This window comes from Salvelinus namaycush, chromosome 17, assembly GCF_016432855.1.
Source record: "Salvelinus namaycush isolate Seneca chromosome 17, SaNama_1.0, whole genome shotgun sequence".
NCBI classification, from domain to species: Eukaryota; Metazoa; Chordata; class Actinopteri; order Salmoniformes; family Salmonidae; genus Salvelinus; species Salvelinus namaycush.
Genome location: NC_052323.1, coordinates 18,297,000 through 18,317,989, shown reverse-complemented (window position 1 = coordinate 18,317,989; position 20,990 = coordinate 18,297,000). Strand labels below are relative to the sequence as shown.

General features: G+C 42.9%; 1 protein-coding gene across 1 annotated transcript in view; it reads right to left on the bottom strand.

Annotated features, from left to right (window-relative positions):
- Positions 1-20,990, bottom strand: part of LOC120062390 (platelet-derived growth factor receptor beta-like) — a 41,945-nt gene that overhangs the window by 4,868 nt on the left and 16,087 nt on the right. The window contains exons 2-19 of the mRNA XM_039012334.1: positions 13,675-13,750; positions 13,040-13,321; positions 12,543-12,800; positions 12,012-12,142; positions 9,296-9,461; positions 7,757-7,937; positions 7,226-7,341; positions 6,813-6,936; positions 6,317-6,525; positions 5,929-6,023; positions 5,675-5,807; positions 2,651-2,755; positions 2,387-2,497; positions 1,973-2,132; positions 1,583-1,749; positions 970-1,088; positions 657-779; positions 318-429 (exon numbers count right to left, since the gene is read on the bottom strand). Coding sequence (XP_038868262.1) covers positions 318-429; positions 657-779; positions 970-1,088; positions 1,583-1,749; positions 1,973-2,132; positions 2,387-2,497; positions 2,651-2,755; positions 5,675-5,807; positions 5,929-6,023; positions 6,317-6,525; positions 6,813-6,936; positions 7,226-7,341; positions 7,757-7,937; positions 9,296-9,461; positions 12,012-12,142; positions 12,543-12,800; positions 13,040-13,321; positions 13,675-13,723 — 2,641 coding nt within the window. The 5' untranslated portion in view covers positions 13,724-13,750. The remainder of the gene's footprint in view (positions 1-317; positions 430-656; positions 780-969; positions 1,089-1,582; positions 1,750-1,972; positions 2,133-2,386; positions 2,498-2,650; positions 2,756-5,674; positions 5,808-5,928; positions 6,024-6,316; positions 6,526-6,812; positions 6,937-7,225; positions 7,342-7,756; positions 7,938-9,295; positions 9,462-12,011; positions 12,143-12,542; positions 12,801-13,039; positions 13,322-13,674; positions 13,751-20,990) is intronic.

Genomic DNA, 20,990 nt, shown 5'->3' with positions numbered 1-20,990 from the left:
ATCCCCAAATGAATTGATTATGAACCCTGACTGTAGATAACAACAAGAGCTCATCTGACCCTGAAGACAGACTCAGGATTAGATAATCTGATAGACAACTTCATTGCCTGTCTGTTTAGACAGAGTGAAACCTTTATACGTACATATTAAATAAACAGGGTCATGTAATCAAAGTTGCACCCATACTACTACTAATATTTCTGAACGTAAATTAACTCCAGGTAATAGGTTGTTTCGGTTTAATCAAACAGTAATCTCTTGTCTTCGATCGATCTATTAATAATTAATGGGGTTCTGTTTCATGTATGTCCTTGTACCCAGGGTGAAGATCTCCCAGAGCAGGATGCCATAGGACCACACATCACTCAGGGTGGTGTACAGGTTATGGAAAATACTCTCTGGGGCCATCCACTTAAGAGGAAGGAACGTCTGAGAGGGGGAAGAGGTCAGAGGAAAGATTAGCATCAGCCAGGTACTGAGAAGTAGGTTACAGCAGCAGTTATGGATAATTACAATTGAAGTAGGTTGAAGGTCATAATCTATGGTGTTATCTTACTGTTATCTTTCAACATGTATGTAGTGGTTACCATTATGGTCATGTAATGTTTCATGTGTGTGAGTGACCCTGGTTGACCCTGAGTGAGCCTGCCACTCACGCTGCCTTTGGAGACGTAGTTGGAGTCATGCATGATGTCTCTGGCCAGACCAAAGTCACAGATCTTCACCAGCTTCCCCTCACAGATCAACACGTTCCTGGCGGCCAGGTCACGATGGACACACTGGGGAGGACAGGGTTCAACAACAGGGTTACAGGGAGACATGGTCAGCTGGGACATTTAGTACAGATGATGAAGTACATTCTATATCCAGGTCTGTACTTTGCTAACCTGGCACAATAAAAAATAATACATAAATATAGAGCAATAAAGTTTTGATTCAACTAAAATAATACAATATAACATCACATACGTTCTTGGAGGCGAGGAACTCCATGCCCTTGGCCACCTGGTAGCTGAAGCCAATGAGGTCAGAATAGCTGAGGGTAGGGCAGTCACTGATGACCAGGGCACTGTCCACTGTGGTCTGGTCTGGCAGGGAGGGCAGAGACATTGATGGAAGGGTTCAGAGGTCAAAAAGAGGAAGGAGACAATGTAAAGGTGAATCGGTTTCCAGGTGTTACACATGGACAGCAAATATAGTATGTGTATAGTGACGTCGACTTGCTAAAATACACAGAGAGGCTTCTGGAGGTCAAATAAACAATATCACTGTCTTTTCCTGTCTGCCAGTCAGTCCGCCCATCCTTTCACATGTGCTTCCCATATGTCTGGCATGCAATAGACAAGAGGAGGCTGGTGGGAGGAGCTATAGGAGGACAGGCTCATTGTAATGGGTGAAATGGAATTAATGGTACGGAGTCAAACATGTGGTTTCCATATGTTTGATGTGTCTGATATTCCATTCCAGCCATTACAATGAGACAGTTCTCCTATACCAGGCTCCCATGCAATAGACCTACATTGTACAAAGTATACATAACGCTTTGGCTTTGTTATTAGCATGTATTTCTTGGACTCTGTACCTTGTTCCTGGTAAAGGTGGTGCTGGTAGGGCGACTCATAGGGAGAAGGTTGGATGTCAGTGTATTTGATGGTGTCTTTAAGCTCCTGCATGGGGACGTACACCGTGGGCTCGTCCTTACTCATGTCCATGTAGCCACCGTCAAACTCACTGCCAAACGACACGTAGCTGCCAAGATATTTGGGACACATTAGGATAGTGGCTGCCAATATATTAGGGAAACATTAGGATAGTGGAAAAAAACACAAACAAATGTTCAATGTATGTATGGCCTCATTTTTGTAATTGACAGCTTGTCTTTTTTGCTCCCATTCATATGTGGTTATACAGTTAACCTCTACTTTATCTTCCAAACACAGACCTGAGCCCCAGAAGAGGAGGTAGCACTCACCCTTTCCTCTGGCTGAGAGGGGTGCTCCCTCCAGAGACGCGGCAACCAGAGTCCTCCTGGTTCTTCTCAGCGTAGTACTGCAGGAATGTGTGCTTGTTCCTGTGTAAGTAGTCCACCAGGTCTCCATAGCGACAGTACTCCGTCACCAGGTAGAGAGGACCTGAGATGTGAAAGTCACAAATAAAGGACAATTATTTCTCTTCATCAAGGGAATCATTTGTGTGTTACACGTGCAATTATGTGGTTAATCAAATTGAAAGTTTGTAGCTATGACGTTATAGTCTCCCTAGGCAGATGGGTTGCCTCCCACATTAATAATGTTCCAGTATACATGGTGTTGCCCTAGGCATGGGATTTCAGAGGCTAATGACTTTAGTTTGGGATTGTTGCTGCGGTGATGGGGGCAGAGCTCACCCTGTTTGGTGCAGGCTCCCAGCAGGTTGACGATGTTGAGGTGAGGCCCCAGGTGGCTCATGATCTTCAGCTCTGACATCAGAGCCTGGGTCTCACTCCTCCTGGCTGTGGCTGGTGGTCAGAGGTCAGAGGACACAAAGGTTAGTGAACAGGAAATAAGACTGAAACTGGATTGTTATCTTACCAAACAAACCAAGGACAAGTTGGCTAAAGCAGAAACATACTGAATTAAAACTGCATCTGAAGAGGATTGTTATCACTTACATTTGAGCATTTTCACCGCCACTTTCGTGCTGGACTGGGAATGACCGAGACCGTAGGCAGTCGCCTCGACCACCCTGCCAAACGCCCCGGACCCAAGAGTACGACCTGGAACACAACACAAACATTGGCCAAATCAGAACAGTCAATATGTCAACGTTTAACTTGTATTCTCCCAATTAAATACACTATCAAATAAATATTGGCGGTATCCGCATATACAGTGCATTCGGAAAGAATTCAGACCATTTCCCTTTTTCCACATTTTGTTACGTTACAGCTTTATTCTGAAACGGATCTACACACAATCTACACACAATCTACACACAATAACCTATAATGACAAAGCGAAAACAGAAATACCTTATTTATATAAGTATTCAGACCCTTTGCTATAAGACTCGATATTGAGCTCAGGTGCATCCTGTTTCCATTGATCATCCTTGAAATGTTTACCACCTGTGGTAAATTCAATTGATTGGACATGATTTGGAAAGGCACACACCTGTCTATATAAGGTCCCACAGTTGACAGTGCATGTCAGAGCAAAAACCAAGCCATGATGTCGAAGGAATTGTCCGTAGAGCTCTGAGACCGGATTGTATTGAGGTACAGATCTGGGGAAGGGTACCAAAAAATGTCTGCAGCATTGAAGGTCCCCAAGAACAGAATGGCCTCCATCATTCATAAATGGAAGAAGTTTGGAACCACCAAGACGCTTCCTATAGCTGTCAGCCCAGCCCAGCCAAACTGAGAAATCAGGGGAGAAGGGCCTTGGTCAGCCAAGTGACCAAGAACCCAATGGTCACTCTGACAGAGCTCCAGAGTTCCTCTGTGGCGATGGGAGAAACTTCCAGAAGGACAACCATCTCTGCAGCACTCCACCAATCAGGCCTTTATGGTAGAGTGGCCAGATGGAAGTCACTCCTCAGTAAAAGGCACATGACAGCCAACCTGGAGTTTGCCAGAATGCACCTAAAGGACTCTCAAACATGGTGGTGGCAGCATCAAGCTGTGGGGATGTTTTTCAGCGTCAGGGACTAGGAGACTAGTCAGGATTGATTAAAACACACTATTTTGCAATGAAGGTCTACAATAGCCTCAACAGCACTCTGTAGGGTAGCATCATGGTGAATCCGGAAGACAGCTAGTTTCCGTCTTCATCTGGGTACATTGACTTCATTACAAAATCTAGGAGGATCATGATTCTCACCCCCTTCCATAAACTTGCATAATAATTATGACAACTTCCTGAAGATGTCCTCCTACCTATCAAAGCCCTTGCAGCATCAACTGACATGTTGTCCACCCAATAGTAGTTGACTCAAAGAGAGAGACAATAGTTGAACAGTTTTGAACAAATGTATTTATTTAAAAATGAAGGAAAAGCAAGAGAAAGCAAGAGAGAGAGATAGATTTAGTTATTTATTTTTTCACTTTCACTTAGCGAATGGAGCTAGCTATTTTAGCCTACTCAAACACCTGGCTAAAACAGAGGGGGATGCTATGTTAGCCCGCTGGCTATGGCTACTCCAACTCTTCCAAGTTAAGATAAGCTTTTGGTTTAAGTAATTTATTGCCACCGGGGCCCACCGGTGTAACTGCTAAACTGTTTACTGACTGTACACTGTTCTGCATGATTGCAGCGGGTTTACTAACGCGTTAGTTCTAGTAGGTACACTACATTACCAAAAGTATGTGGATACCTGCTCATCGAACATCTCATTCCAAAATCATGGGCATTAATATGGAGTTTTCCCCCCTTTGCTGCTATAACAGCCTCCACTCTTCTGGTAAGACTTTCCACTAGATGTTGGAACTTGCTGCAGGGACTTGCTACCATTCAGCCACAAGAGAATTAGTGAGGTCGGGTATTGATGTTGGGCGATAATGCCTGGCTCACAGTCGGCGTTCCAATTAATCCTAAAGGTGTTTGATAGGATTGAGGTCAGGGCTCTGTGCAGGCTAGTCAAGTTCTTCCACACCGACCTCGACAAATCATTTCTGTATGGATGTCGCTTTGTGCATGGGGGCATTGTCATGCTGAAACAGGAAAGGGCCTTCCCCAAACTGCCACAAAGTTTGAAGCACAGAATCATCTAGAATGTCATTGTATGCTGTAGCATTAAGATTTCCCTTCACTAAAACTAAGAGGCCTAGCCTGAACCTTGAAAAACAGCCGTTATTCCTCCTCCACCAAACTTTACAGTTGGCACTATGCATTGGGGCAGGTAGCGTTCTCCTGGCGTCCGCCAAGCCCAGGTTCGTTTGTCAGAATGCCAGATGGTGAAAGGTAATTCATCACTCCAGAGAATGAGTTTTCACTGCTCCAGAGCACAATGGCTGCAAGGTTTACACCACTGACATTAATATGGTGACAACGATGTAGGCTGTGTGTAGCGGTTAGCGGTGATGATATAAATGTTTGGCTAGGAAAGTTTTTTTTGCCTGGTCACAGACAGCTGATGTGTTGTGCACTGAAGTCCACAAGCAAAGCGAAAAGGTGAGGAGGAGAGTGCGTAGATGCGTGAAGGAATTATACAATGAGCAAAATGATCATGCTGTTTGTATGTGGCTACTATGAAACTGAACTGTGTTTGTGTATGATCAGGGGTGTATTCATTCTTCCGATTCTGTTAAAAAACGTTTCTTAAACGGAAGCAAACGGAATGAAACGGGGATAAACATACCTGAATGTGCAAGGCGGTATTGAATGTATCAATGTCTGTCACCTTGGTTACCCACATTTCTCTCAACCTGTGCAAACTTTCATTCACAGGCTAGGTTCTACAACCTCATGATGGGTATATGGAAAATTCTAGTATCATGTAGTAGCCTAAATCTATCGCTGTTACATTGAACTTGGTGAATGAAATACGAATGACAGTCATCCATTATGCTGTAATAGAATTAAGGCCATTCTCATGAAAAAAAGAATTGTCCTCCCTCATCTTAAACGGCACCGACCGCCACTGCAGTGTATATTGTACATTGGTACCCCCTTCTCCCATGGTTCCTGGTCCTTACCCAGCACCAGGCTGTCTCGAGCCATCTCCCAGGCCAGGTCGTAGGGCAGGTGGATGGGGTCGACGTAGATGTACTCATGGCCATCCAGACTCACCGACTCTATCACCTTCCATCTAATCTCATAGCGAGGCTTCTGAGGCAACACAGAATAGTTAGAGTTACCCAATCACTCAGGGACATTGAGATACTATGAGTGAGTTGATAGTAGTTGTTGTTTAAACATTATTCACTGTGTCTTCTCTGTGTAGTCTCACCTTCCTCCACACAGCGATGAGGATGATGATGGAGGTGATGAGGATGACCACCAGGGGTAGAACCGCAGCCAACACTGCCACCTGGGAGAACAGAGCTGGAACACAACACAGAACATTAACATCCAACTATTACATAGTAGAAATACAGTAGTCTACAGATTTTTTCCTAGTATAACATTTACCCAGAACATAAACTATGAATTATCAGATTTGTTAGTACTGGACTGGAACCAAGAGCCTGCATACCCTGCAACTCTTCAGGACTTGAGTTGCCTAGTTTATCCTTCCTTGAATAGAGTATGTGGGTATAGATACATAGAACCCCATAGATAAAATAATGTCTTCATAAAATAACATCAATATTTTGTCTTCTATTTGAGATACGTACTGCTGGACACCAGTTTGACGTCTCTCCTCCGGACTCCTCCCTCGTTGCTGGCCTCACAGCGGACGGTCACCTGCTGGGGCTTGTGGAAGGTGACCTGGCTGCGGACCTGGCCCACCTTACGGCTCTCATTGAAACTGGTGTTGGTCTGGATACTCAGGGTCTCAGGATCTGACACCAGGGGCTGCCACACTGTGCTCCGGTTACTGCACCTGGGAGAGATGTTCTAATGATAATCAATAGTGCAGTAGTACAGGTGTACGTACTACTACTACTACCTCTACTCAGTTGTGTCAGCGGTAAATGCTGTCAGCTAATGCCCTCAGAGCAGACTCGAGTATAGAAGCAGTCTAATAACCCATAGTTGGCCTGACTTCAGTTTAAACTGCAATTACTAAAACACAAACGGCAGAAACGAGTGTAAGCAAAGTGTTCCCTCTAGTGTTCACAGTGTGACAGAGACTGTGATGATGATGATGATCATGATGACATGACTCACTTGAGCATGCTGTCACAGCTGAAAAACTGTATGGAGGGGGAGGGGACCCCCTCGGCCACACAGATCACTGCATGCCTCTTCCCTGGGAGGTGGTGGTCCGACAGGTCTGTTATCTGAGGGGGAACTACACAGACAGGGATAAAGGGTTAGGAACTACATATCCCCCGACTCTAGATGATAAGTGTAGGTCAATGTTGAGCCATGTTGCCTCTCCATAGTCTTATGTCTAAATATACTTTTTATCCTCATCGCCTCTCCTTTATTTGCACTGATCTCAAAGCGTAGGGAGGGTGAAAAAAATGGACCACGGTGGATGTAGTTCTTTGAAATTAGTGCTGATTACGAAAAGGAGGAGTCACATAAGACTAATGAGATACACCCCAATGGTTTATGTTGCTTTGAAGGGTACTCACCTTTGACCTCCAGATCAAATGTCACTTCCTTGGTGTCGTCTCCGTTGGCGACGAGAACAGTGTAAAGTCCCTTCTGTTCCGTCCTGATCCTCACCAAGGTCAACATGCTGACGTACCTGAGTTAGAAGAGAAAAGGAGAACCACACCGTTATAAACGTCATGAAATCATTCACAACTGATCCTGGATAAACCATATTTTAGCAGGACTAAAGCATCTTAATCAATCCATCAACGTCTGTAAGACCCTAAGACCTTCTGAGACATCCAGTTCCTATCAGTCAACGCAAGATAATACCAGCAGGTAACCCAATCCTCTTAGACAGCAAGGCTACATCATTTAACCCCCAGCAGGAACCAGAGAGGGTAAATTCCCCAATGAGTGGCTAACGTGATGCATTGCATACCATGCAAGTGTACTTGTAAATCCTGTTGATCTGTTGTTCTGCTTTCATGCAATGACAAATAGACCAAGTTATTGATACATTCAATCTCCAAATTGATTAGAATTGATGATCGTCCAGGTGGTCTGACCTGGTCTCGTGCTCCTGCCTGGTGATGACGGTGTTGTCTCCGTTGACGGTGGCGTTGTCTTTGGTCCAGCGAACACGTGGAGCGGGGTAGGACTCGATCTCAACCCTCAGCTCTACGTTCTGGTGCAGCTGGGCCGAGACATTACGCTCCTGGACAGACCTCAGCTCCACGAAGCCTCGCTCTGACGGAGGAGGAAGGTTGTCATTAGTGACCACATTATAAGTAGAGCACCTCTGTTTACTTCCTGAAAGAACATGTGGCCTGCAGGAGGGAAGAAATAGACTAATAGGATAGAACTTCCCTTGCCTGGGTGAAAGACTGGCACCCAGGCAAGGGAAGAAACCATTAGGCCTTTACATCGTGATCCATAGCTCTATACTTAGTGCTCTTATAATCTGGTGCCCAGTATGGAATAACCTATACACCATGAAATCAAAAGTACCTTATATTAAATGCACTGTACTCAGTTTATTGCTGATTAGGTACAGTGTTCTGTACTGTATACAATGAGGTAGTTATTGTTTACACTGCTGCTACTCGCTGTTTATTATCTTTCTATAGTCATTTTATCCCTACCTACTCTACATGTACAAATTACCTCGACTAACCTGTAACCCTGCACATCGACTCGGTACCGGTACCCCCTGTATATAGCCTCGTTATTTTATTTTTTTACTTTTTTTTTCAAGATTTTTTACTTTAGTTTGTTTAGTAAATATTTTCTTAACTCTATTTCTTGAACTGCGTTGTTGGTTAAGGGCTTGTAAGTAAACATTTCACGGTAAGGTTGTATTCGGTGCATGTGACAACTACAATTTGATTTGATTTGATTTGATTGATGACGTGCTCTATTGAACTGGTTGGAACGAGGATCTGTCATTTCCAGTGGGCTGTCCAGAGCATTCGTCCAGAGCACTGGAGAGAGACAGATTCACAGCAAGCATACCCTGGCTCTGAATTAGGCAGTTTATACATGTCTGGTTACTGTGGCCTAAATATAACACACCTCAGTGGGATCAGAGTAAGCAGAGGCACGACTGTAGCTTAGGCTATATCCAATACTCAAAGACGGAGAAGGTGAAAGAGAGAAATGTTGGTTTTACCCTTCAAAAAACATTGTTGACTTTCAATTTACAGCTAGTTAGCTGCAGTTAAGTTGAATGACTTTAAATCATTTGAAGTAACTTCAGAAGTTAAAAACACAGATAAAAAAATATTTCCAGTTTGCACTGCTGTTTCTGATTCTATACAAACCCTCAGATTGGAGAATTTTGTAGATTAATGTTATTAAAAATAATAATTCAATATTATTTTGATTTTAATTGATGGTGATCTCACAAAACACAGATGCTTATATCCTCAAGCTACATGAAAAAGTCAAATAAATCAAATGTGGTTTATTTGAACATAACTCTCTCTCACCTAGTGCATGGAGGTTCATGTTATGAATGGTGCTCTTTCAGTCTAAAAAAGACCCATAATAATAAGCAATCCAGTCATAGTTTGTTTTGAGAGAGTCTCTCCCTGTCTCCTTCTCACCGAGGACGGTGATGTTGATGTTGGCGGTGGCCCTCTGGTCCTGGACACTCTCGTGAACGTGACACACGTACTGCCCCGTGTTGGCCAGCGTCGCCTTAGAGACGGTGAGGCAGGAGCGCATGCTCTGGGACGACAGGATGTCGGTCAATGGCTCGATGAAGTCCACCTGGCAGACACAGGTGAGGAAAGGGATGCATCAGTAACATTTTGAGGTCTGTGAGAAGACTATTGAAGTACAAACTAAGTAATCATAGCCACGGGAAGTACGGGTGCTGGAGGTGCTGCAGCACCCCCTGATAAATTGAAATACATTTCCTCAAATTACATTAAACAATATCAACTTTGTTCCATTGTGGCAATAGACATATCATCTATAGAAGTGTCTTGGAACCACTAAACCTGGTAATTTGACTGTTAAAGGAAAATTCCACACAACTATATTTTGGTATTTGTTTCATTAGTCCATTGTTGATATAGTCCCACAATGTTTTGCATGTCAGAAATCAAGTTTTCTAGGTATTTAACTTTCAAAATACACAAATACAGCCAGTATGATGCATGTTGCGTCATATGATGCAAAACACAGCATCATATCATGCAAAATGCATCATACCGGCTGAATTTGAGTATTTTGAAAGTTATATATCTTGAAAACATGATTGCTGACATGCAAAAAAATGTTGGGGTGGAGTTTTCCTTTAAACACTAGCAATGGCTGCCAGTCCTGACTGGAATGGGGACTGCCATCTATGGATTATATTTCCATGGTTTGCCTCTCGCAAATTTCTAAATACAATCGCGAGAAAAATGTACAGTTTGGAAAGCAAATGCCTACTGCTGAAAAGATACGATTGATCGTTTGAGCGATTCTGAGTGAACAGCACCGGTGAGAAAGCTAGGCTTCATCGTCAACACTGTGTTAGCCAGTGCCACTGGAACGTTTATTTAGTAGCCTACTGAAGCCTATAATATACACTGCTCAAAGAAATAAAGGGAACACTTAAACAACACAATGTAACTCCAAGTCAATCACACTTCTGTGAAATCAAACTGTCCACTTAGGAAGCAACACTGATTGACAATAAATTTCACATGCTGTTGTGCAAATGGAATAGACAAAAGGTGGAAATTATAGGCAATTAGCAAGACACCCCCAATAAAGGAGTGGTTCTGCAGGTGGTGACCACAGACCACTTCTCAGTTCCTATGCTTCCTGGCTGATGTTTTGGTCACTTTTGAATGCTGGCGGTGCTTTCACTCTAGTGGTAGAATGAGACGGAGTCTACAACCCACACAAGTGGCTCAGGTAGTGCAGCTCATCCAGGATGGCACATCAATGCGAGCTGTGGCAAGAAGGTTTGCTGTGTCTGTCAGCGTAGTGTCCAGAGCATGGAGGCGCTACCAGGAGACAGGCCAGTACATCAGGAGACGTGGAGGAGGCCGTAGGAGGGCAACAACCCAGCAACAACCCATGCACATTTGTGGCCTGTTGGAGGTCATTTTGCAGGGCTCTGGCAGTGCTCCTCCTTGCACAAAGGCGGAGGTAGCGGTCCTGCTGCTGGGTTGTTGCCCTCCTACGGCCTCCTCCACGTCTCCTGATGTACTGGCCTGTCTCCTGGTAGCGCCTCCATGCTCTGAACACTACGCTGACAGACACAGCAAACCTTCTTGCCACAGCTCGCATTGATGTGCCATCCTGGATGAGCTGCACTACCCGAGCCACTTGTGTGGGTTGTAGACTCCGTCTCATGCTACCACGAGTGAAAGCACCGCCAGCATTCAAAAGTGACCAAAACATCAGCCAGGAAGCATAAGAACTGAGAAGTGGTCTGTGGTCACCACCTGCAGAACCACTCCTTTATTGGGGGTGTCTTGCTAATTGCCTATAATTTCCACCTTTTGTTTATTCCATTTGCACAACAGCATGTGAAATTTATTGCCAATCAGTGTTGCTTCCTAAGTGGACAGTTTGATTTCACAGAAATGTGATTGACTTGGAGTTACATTGTGTTGTTTAAGTGTTCCCTTTATTTTTTTGAGCAGTGTATATATATTCCTACTAATATGTGCAATCTGTGTCTCTTCATTGGCCTGTTTGCATTCAATACCAGGTCGTTTTTATTGGTCTCAGTTTGTCACTGTCAGAGTAGACACTTATTTCAGTAATTTGTGGTATTAAACAAATATTCTACTATTGTTTTCTGTCATAAATGACGAAGAATTGCATGAAATGCGTTCATAAAACCTTTTTTTTACCCTGCTAAAAACCTTTGTGTAGAAATTTTTAAAACGCCTTTGCTCAACTGTACCCCACTATGCAAACGAGATTATAGATGCATGCAATGCTTTAATATAAAGGGGATAAAAAATATTGAAAAATTACTCAAAACATCTTCTGCAGTTAGTCCCGCGGCTATTTAAGTAATATAAGATTCGACAAGTTTAACAAGAAGTTTTGAGTTTATACACTTATGTCAGTAAAATCCTATAGCAAGGGCCTTCAAACTTAAAACACTTTTAACACCATGAATTTACTGTATTATCAATAATGATATGAAAACCATGTGTCTGTTGTGAGTGAGATTGAATGGGGATTTAACACATCTAGGTGTGGCTGAACAGACATCTTGATGTAATTTACTCTATGTCTCCCCGGGACGAGTGAAGGGAAAGTCAAACAAAAGGCCTTTGTTCTCCTCTCTTCTCTCCCACTCACGTCTCTGTTGGGGTAGTCCCAGGAGAAGAAGACCAGCTCCACTCCGTGCACCGTGCAGTTCACTGTCAGAGGCTCGCCCTGCTTCAGCACCGTCTTAGACGCATTGATGTAGGCGTCGATTGTCTCCGGGACTAACTCGGGAAGTGTGTGGAGAGAGAGGGAGAAAGGAGAAGAGGGAGGGAGGGAGGCAGAGAGAAGGAAGGAGAAAAATAGTTCATTGTTATTTTTGAGTCTGAGATACAACAGCTTGATAGCCTTTTAAGTGAGACCAATAGATGAATACCCTTGTGCAATACTGCAATACTTTGCTAAATTCAGACATGCACATCAACAATGGAGTACAGTACAGTGCATGTAATTACAACCCGGGCAACATTTACATGGACATTGCATTATTGTAATATTGATGTTGATTAATGTGCATTGTCCCCTATAAATAAATAAATAAACAAGCTATAGGTTTGAGCCGACAATAATGTTCTTCTCTATACCAGGCCCATCGCCGACCCCTTGCCCCTTCCAGGTACCCACCAACAATACTTAAGACGTAGAAGGCCTGGGACTCTTTCTCCTCCCCGTTCAGCTCCCCACGACACACATAGGTCCTGTCCTCCAGGGCTGCCCTGTAGCCCTCACTGGGGATGTAAACCCCCTTTAGGTGCATGTCACTGTCCGTCTCGTAGAGGGTGACGTTGATCTGGGGGTTAGTGACTACACAGGGGATGGTCCCCTCCTCGCTGGTCTTGGTCACCATGCCGTGGGAGCTCTCAATGAACCACACTTCAGGGTCTGTGTGGAGGAGAGGGAGAGGAAGACTTAGCTGGAGGGATAAGATAAATATTTTCACACCATGTGAGAGATGAGAAGATTTAATTCATATCATGATTGAACCAAGATATTGAGGCCTAAGAGCTGAGATTGCTGTTACAAGATACAATATTTACCTGGGAATTGGGAACAAAACATTTGACTAAGCTAACCTAGGTTATTATCTGTGACAGAGTGTATAGTTATGACGATGGTCTCACCCGGCACAAAGACTGCCACCTCTCTAGACTCGTCCGTCCAAGCCTCGGCACAGACGTACACTCCTGTGTGTCTCCACGTCACGTTGTCCAGAATGAGAACACTGGTTGTGTTCTGGTTCTCCACTCCAAAATAGGGAATGTCGTCATTCCGCTTGAACCTCCATCCGACTGTCCCCCAGCTGGAACAGGTGAAGATCATGGAGTCGCCCGGTGTCATGACGACCTCGCTGTTGCTAGGGGAGATATCCACGCAACGGTACTCAGGGCAGAAGTGCAAAATAGCTGCAGTCAACACAAACAAGGAAAGGTCAGGTTTGGGGTCAAACAGCTAGATCCCCAGGTCAAGGGTCAAAGGTTAAAATAGCAATAACAACTCAGAAATCCATCCAATTACACAGTGATGAGGGATGTGAAGAGTCTGGAGGTGAAAGGAGGAGGGATGATAATTATCTTTTTAAACTGATACAGGCTCTTTGCCTTCCATATTAAAGAACGCCGGCAACAATCTCAATGGCAATTTAGCTGGATACTAGAGCTAGGCTTTTTTCCCCTACCATCTAACCTGACCAGGAAAGACCCGGACCCTAGTCAATACAGTATATTTTTATGATATTTCATTAGGTTGTTCCTCTCACCTGTTATTAGGGCTGTCAGATGGATAGTGAACACTCTGACAGTCCTCATGGTGACAGGCTGCAGGAGAGATGTATTCTGCAAACATATTCAAAATAAAAACACTGAATATTGTAATCTACATGATAGCCCTTATTTTTATTCATTACATTCCTTCCAGTATATTGAGCTTTACCCGTGTGTTAAAGACAAAACCACACACACACTCCCCACACAGTCAAAGGCTGATTCACAGTCAAAGGTTGATTCACAGTCAAAGGCTGATTTATAGTCAAAGGCTGATTTGACAAACAAGTTGATTGAGAGAGAGATATAGATGACACCAAGGCTAGTGTTTGGGTGTTGTTCCCTCCTACGCTGGTTAACCAGTGAGCTCAGTCATCATGATGACAGCTCAGAGCTCTGGACATGGGGAGAGCAGGACTCACAGTTGGTCCGAACATTCTGAACTCATAACATCTCATTAATATCTCTTTACATACACAACTGATACGCTCATATCATGATGGATGTCTTTTACCCCTGGAAGACCAACAGGGTTAGGGTTAACAAAGTTGGGAGCTTACAATATAAATCACATGTCATGACTGCACAATCTGTTCCTTATCCAAAAATACTATTTGCCACAGAAAGAGCCCTGGCCTAATCATAGAAATAGAATAAACAGAATAGATGGGGCTCTTAGAATACAATGTAAGGTCACTCCCCTCTCAAAAAGAGATGGATTTCTGAACACAACATTCCGGTTCTATGTTCTGAATGAGTTCACAGGAGAGGTATGTGATGGCTCGCTGAACACGGACAGAACAATGTTGGAGAGTTTTTGTTCTTGTTTTGCCAGTGTTCTGTCCAACTAACAAACAGGTCAGTGTGTGTCGCTCCTTAACACTCAGTCAGAAACAATGCTGCTGGGTCTAAAACTATTCAACTGTTGTGTCGAACCACTAATTGGATTCCAAGTAAACAAATGTAATTAGGCAAAAGGGGCGACCACAAAACAGCAACAACAAACCAGATTTGGGGTTTTGTTTATAAACTGATGGTGTGCTATGGTGATACAATGTGTATCTTTGTGTTTTAAAACTCAACGTTGAGGCAAAATCTTAAATGATACCCTATTCCACCATATAGTTCACTACCAGACCCCTTTAGTAACATTCCCCCATATAGTTCACTACCAGACCCCTTTAGTAACATTCCACCATATAGTTCACTACCAGACCCCTTTAGTAACATTCCCCCATATAGTTCACTACCAGACCCCTTTAGTAACATTCCCCCATATAGTTCACTACCAGAACCCTTTAGTAACATTCCCCCATATAGTTCACTACCAGAACCCTTTAGTAACATTCCACCATATAGTTCACTACCAGACCCCTTTGGTAACATTCCACCATATAGTTCACTACCAGACCCCTTTAGTAACATTCCCCCATATAGTTCACTACCAGACCCCTTTAGTAACATTCCACCATATAGTTCACTACCAGACCCCTTTAGTAACATTCCCCCATATAGTTCACTACCAGACCCCTTTAGTAACATTCCACAATATAGTTCACTACCAGGCCCCTTTAGTAACATTCCACCATATAGTTCACTACCAGGCATCTTTAGTAACATTCCACCATATAGTTCACTACCAGACCCCTTTAGTAATATTCCCCATATAGTTCACTACCAGACCCCTTTAGTAACATTCCACCATATAGTTCACTACCAGACCCCTTTAGTAACATTCCACCATATAGTTCACTACCAGGCCCATTTAGTAACATTCCACCATACAGTTCACTACCAGACCCCTTTGGTGACATTCCCCCATATAGTTCACTACCAGGCCCCTTTAGTAACATTCCAACATATAATTCACTACCAGACCCCTTTAGTAACATTCCCCCATATAGTTCACTACCAGAACCCTTTAGTAACATTCCACCATATAGTTCACTACCAGACCCCTTTGGTAACATTCCACCATATAGTTCACTACCAGACCCCTTTAGTAATATTCCCCATATAGTTCACTACCAGACCCCTTTAGTAACATTCCACCATATAGTTCACTACCAGGCCCCTTTAGTAACATTCCCCCATATAGTTCACTACCAGACCCCTTTAGTAACATTCCACCATATAGTTCACTACCAGACCCCTTTAGTAACATTCCACCATATAGTTCACTACCAGACCCCTTTAGTAACATTCCCCCATATAGTTCACTACCAGACCCCTTTGGTAACATTCCACAATATAGTTCACTACCAGGCCCCTTTAGTAACATTCCACCATATAGTTCACTACCAGACCCCTTTAGTAACATTCCCCCATATAGTTCACTACCAGAACCCTTTAGTAACATTCCACCATATAGTTCACTACCAGGCATCTTTAGTAACATTCCACCATATAGTTCACTACCAGACCCCTTTAGTAATATTCCCCATATAGTTCACTACCAGACCCCTTTAGTAACATTCCACCATATAGTTCACTACCAGACCCCTTTAGTAACATTCCACCATATAGTTCACTACCAGGCCCATTTAGTAACATTCCACCATACAGTTCACTACCAGACCCCTTTGGTGACATTCCCCCATATAGTTCACTACCAGGCCCCTTTAGTAACATTCCAACATATAATTCACTACCAGACCCCTTTAGTAACATTCCCCCATATAGTTCACTACCAGAACCCTTTAGTAACATTCCACCATATAGTTCACTACCAGACCCCTTTGGTAACATTCCACCATATAGTTCACTACCAGACCCCTTTAGTAATATTCCCCATATAGTTCACTACCAGACCCCTTTAGTAACATTCCACCATATAGTTCACTACCAGGCCCCTTTAGTAACATTCCCCCATATAGTTCACTACCAGACCCCTTTAGTAACATTCCACCATATAGTTCACTACCAGAACCCTTTAGTAACATTCCACCATATAGTTCACTACCAGGCATCTTTAGTAACATTCCACCATATAGTTCACTACCAGACCCCTTTAGTAATATTCCCCATATAGTTCACTACCAGACCCCTTTAGTAACATTCCACCATATAGTTCACTACCAGACCCCTTTAGTAACATTCCACCATATAGTTCACTACCAGGCCCATTTAGTAACATTCCACCATACAGTTCACTACCAGACCCCTTTGGTGACATTCCACCATATAGTTCACTACCAGACCCCTTTAGTAACATTCCCCCATATAGTTCACTACCAGACCCCTTTAGTAACATTCCACCATATAGTTCACTACCAGGCCCCTTAAGTAACATTCCCCCTTATAGACCACTACCAGGCCCCTTTAGTGACATTCGAGATGCAGACATATTTTGTTACTTTAAAGGCAGAGATCAATATGGGTCAAAGGTGGCATGGCTCATCCCTCACTGACCACATACAGCCAATAACAGAGCAGGAAAGTATTCCTGAGTAAACACTTCATCATAATCTTGGAAGACAGAGGGAGAGATCTAGAACATAGAGAATGTGACGGAAGCAGGGAAGTAGGGGTGGAGGGGAGGAGGAAAGGAGGGGTGGTTATTGTTGTGGTGGAAGTGCGGGGGGGGTTAAGGGGTGCAGCAGCAGACGTCTGGAAACAGTTAAGGATAGATCACAGGCCTGTATGCAGGACGAGGGTGGGAAACAGAGAGAGGTTGGATGAAAGGAGCCTTGGGAAGAGAGGCAGGAGAAGGATGAGGATGAGGAAAACCTTTGAAGGAGTCAGTGGATAAAAAAATATATATTCAAAATTATTTGGGGCACTAAAATGTGTTTATTTCTATTTTGAACTGGATGACTGAAAGTGTACTATTAAAAGCATGTGTAGTAAAACTTCTCCAAATTCTAATCTAATCATGATACATTTGTGGCACAAAGCAAACTTTCAGTAATTGTCCCATACATTATATTCAGGTTGAAATACTGTAAATGTATGAACTGTTCTGTTAGAAGTAAATAACAGAATCATAAAATTCTAACATGTGTTAGTTTGCTTGCTGTAAAGCTTACTGTAAACCACTTTTGGGTATTGTAGCCTATGAAAGGTTCTAAATAAATAAGATTCATTTCTTATAATGTTAAATCCCCTGATTACCCAGCTAACAGTTAATCGAACATAGATACAGTGCATCTTTAGAGCTTGAAGCCTGTGTAAAGAAACTAGCACTTCCATTTCCCAAACTGAAACTCTTAAACTATTCCAACATGACTTGTACATTTCCTCCCCAATCCCCATCACCCTGATTCTAGGCTAGTTAGAGCCCCGTGTCATGTTTGATTGATTCCCGTTTTAGTTTTTTGTTGTTGTTCTCTCACACACTCTCAGGCTCATGGGGATGCAGACACACACACACACACACTCCACACACTCCACACACTCCACACACTCCACAAACGCACGCATGCACGCACACACACACACACACACACACACACACACACACACACACACACACACACACACACACACACACACACACACACACACACACACACACACACACACACACACAGTTCACCCCCTCTGTGTCACTGGTGTACAGTACAGTTCAAGTTCCCACAGTGTTCATGTGAAACATTCCCAGGCCCGCTGATACACTGGGGACGGTGGCAGGACCACCAGGGCCCAGAGGTCACGCCGTCCCAGAAGGCCATGCGTCACAACACTCAGAGAGTGACTGGCTACCCGGGAAACCACACATGATTATTTATGAGCACAAGTCACCTCAGTGTCACAGATGAAGATTGTATGATGATGAGTGTCAAATCTGGTGACAGCAGTACACGTGTCACTTGGTTCACGGAGTCAACTCTGATTATATCTATTATGACAGTGATTAATAACGTCATTGAGCATGCAAGGGAAAACTGCTGTGGAACACAAAAAATTAATTGCATGACATTCCTTGCATCTTACTTCAAACCACATGTAACCTAACCCTTCAATGAGAAATTGTAATTTCTGCCAGTTTTGATCTTGTTTTAGGTGTTACAGTTTTTTACAATCACTTTGGCACTAATTTCAGAACCTTGTGGTAATTTTTCAAATCTCTAGACACAAAACTCAAAACGGTCATCACGTGTAACACAGGCTGTCCAATGTTCAAAACATTGCATTGTGCATTCATATCTTTAAAGAAACCTTGCACTTGCAGAATCATTGGTTCAAATAACTAATTTATCATGAAATACCATAAGAACATTCATTTAGATCACCCACACACAAGATACCGATAGTTTCACTATGTAGTTGTTCGTACAATCATTAAATATTGTAGTACAAAATATGTGACACATGTTTCATTATGCTACTACACGTAAATACATCACTGTAAAAGGACTAGTAGAGAGAATACTTCAGACACAGTGGAATCATTGAACAAAATATGAAATGTATTAATGAAATACAATAAAATTACAACATAGGTTTCTTTGAATCAAAGCAAAAATAATTAGCTACAAAAAAAGAAAAAAACTACAGTAAAACGTCAACTGCAGTGTTCCTCACCTGACTTACTGTAAAAAGCAAAACAAAAGATTGATTACTGTACTTCTATATTTCCCTCAACCCTGTCTTGTGGATTTGGCCACAGGTTCTCATCCACATCACAATGGATGTTTTCATTAGCCAAACATCTTGGGAAGAATCTTCGGGCATGGCGAGTCTGCCGTGATGTCATTGCATGCGTCATCCATGGCCTGGAGAAGGGCAGCTTGTTCGTGAGGGCGCCTATCATATACCTTCCACCTCCATGTGGAGATAAATCCTCAATCGGGTTAAGGAAAGGAGAGTATGGGGGTAAGTACAGGGTGGTAAATTGTGGTTGGGCCTGAAACCATGCTTGCACCATTTGAGCATGGTGGAACCCGACATTATCCCACACAATGACATAGGTCATGCCATCAGCTCTACAAACCTGATTTTGCTCATCAAGGAAGGTTACATTCGAACAGCGAATCATGTGGATGCCTGCAACTCAATATATAGAGTCTATAGAGTAGAGAGCTTTAGATGTTGTTCGACCAAACATTAGAACAGGCAAGATGAGTAATCTAAGCAACTTTGACCATGGTATGATTGTTGATGCCAGCATCACCATGTGAAACAGCTGCCCTCCTGGGATTTTTACGCACTACAGTCTCTAGAGTTTACAGAGAATGGTGCGATAAAGAAAACACATTCAGTGAGCGGCATTTCTGTGGGAAACACCTTGTTAATGAGAGAGGTCAGAGGAAAATGTCCAGACTCATTCAAGCTAACAGAAAAGTCACAAATGCTCAAATAACAGCTGTTTAAAACAGTGGTGTGCAGAATGGCATCTCTTAATGTACAACACCATTAATTGTTGTGGAGACAAAAGGGAGTCCTACCCAGTACTAGATATGTGTACCTAATAAAGTGGCCGGTAATGTCAAATCTGAAAACATGGTCTGGAAAAGTGGTACATGGGACCATAGAAACAGTGTCTGATAAAGAATGATGATGAAATATTACATCCATAGATAATGTAGTCCAATTGGTTCATGTTCCACGGTAATTGGTGTCAATGGATCTCGTTATCCTGAAACTTTCATGATCTAAACATGGAATATTGTTTGTCAGTTTCCATAAAACTATGCATTAAGAGTAATGCAACAGTCACTTATCATTTTGAGCAGTTGTATCAATTGATAGTTAGATCATTGTTATGAAATAAATAGACAGTCATCTCAGATGTAATGTGTGAATTCCATTTTGAAATGGTAATACTTTGATGTTATGTTGTGTCATTTTGAACAGGTGATTTTAGTTCAATGAACAAATGATCTTAGCTTTATGTGCATTGTATCCAAGCAATTGGAAAAAGTGTTAGAGTTTTGAAAGATTTGCATTTTGATCATTGGTTGTGAGTTTTGTGTATAGAACTATGAAAAATGACATCAAGGTTCCGAAATTAGTGCCAAAGTGATAGTAAAAAACTGTAAAAGGACTTCAGAGGTAGGGGGGGAGTGGACATGAGAAGGGTGGTGTGTTCCCTGGTGGTCCAGTGAGGACGTTGGTTTGAATGAGGGTCTTTGAGGACGAAATTGACCAGTAAACCCTAAGGAGCTGTCAGGGACAAACCATCTGAGATCAGAAGGCCAAAACATCCCAGTGGAGAGGTCTTTAGAGTGGGCATCAGAGGTGACCCTTAGGATAGATAATCACTCTCACTGCTTGTGCTTCTGGGAAAGATAGACTGCATCAGGGACTCTGTGGTTTTATACAATGAGACTGTGAGACTGTGTAAGAAGATACACATGTGCAGTGTAGA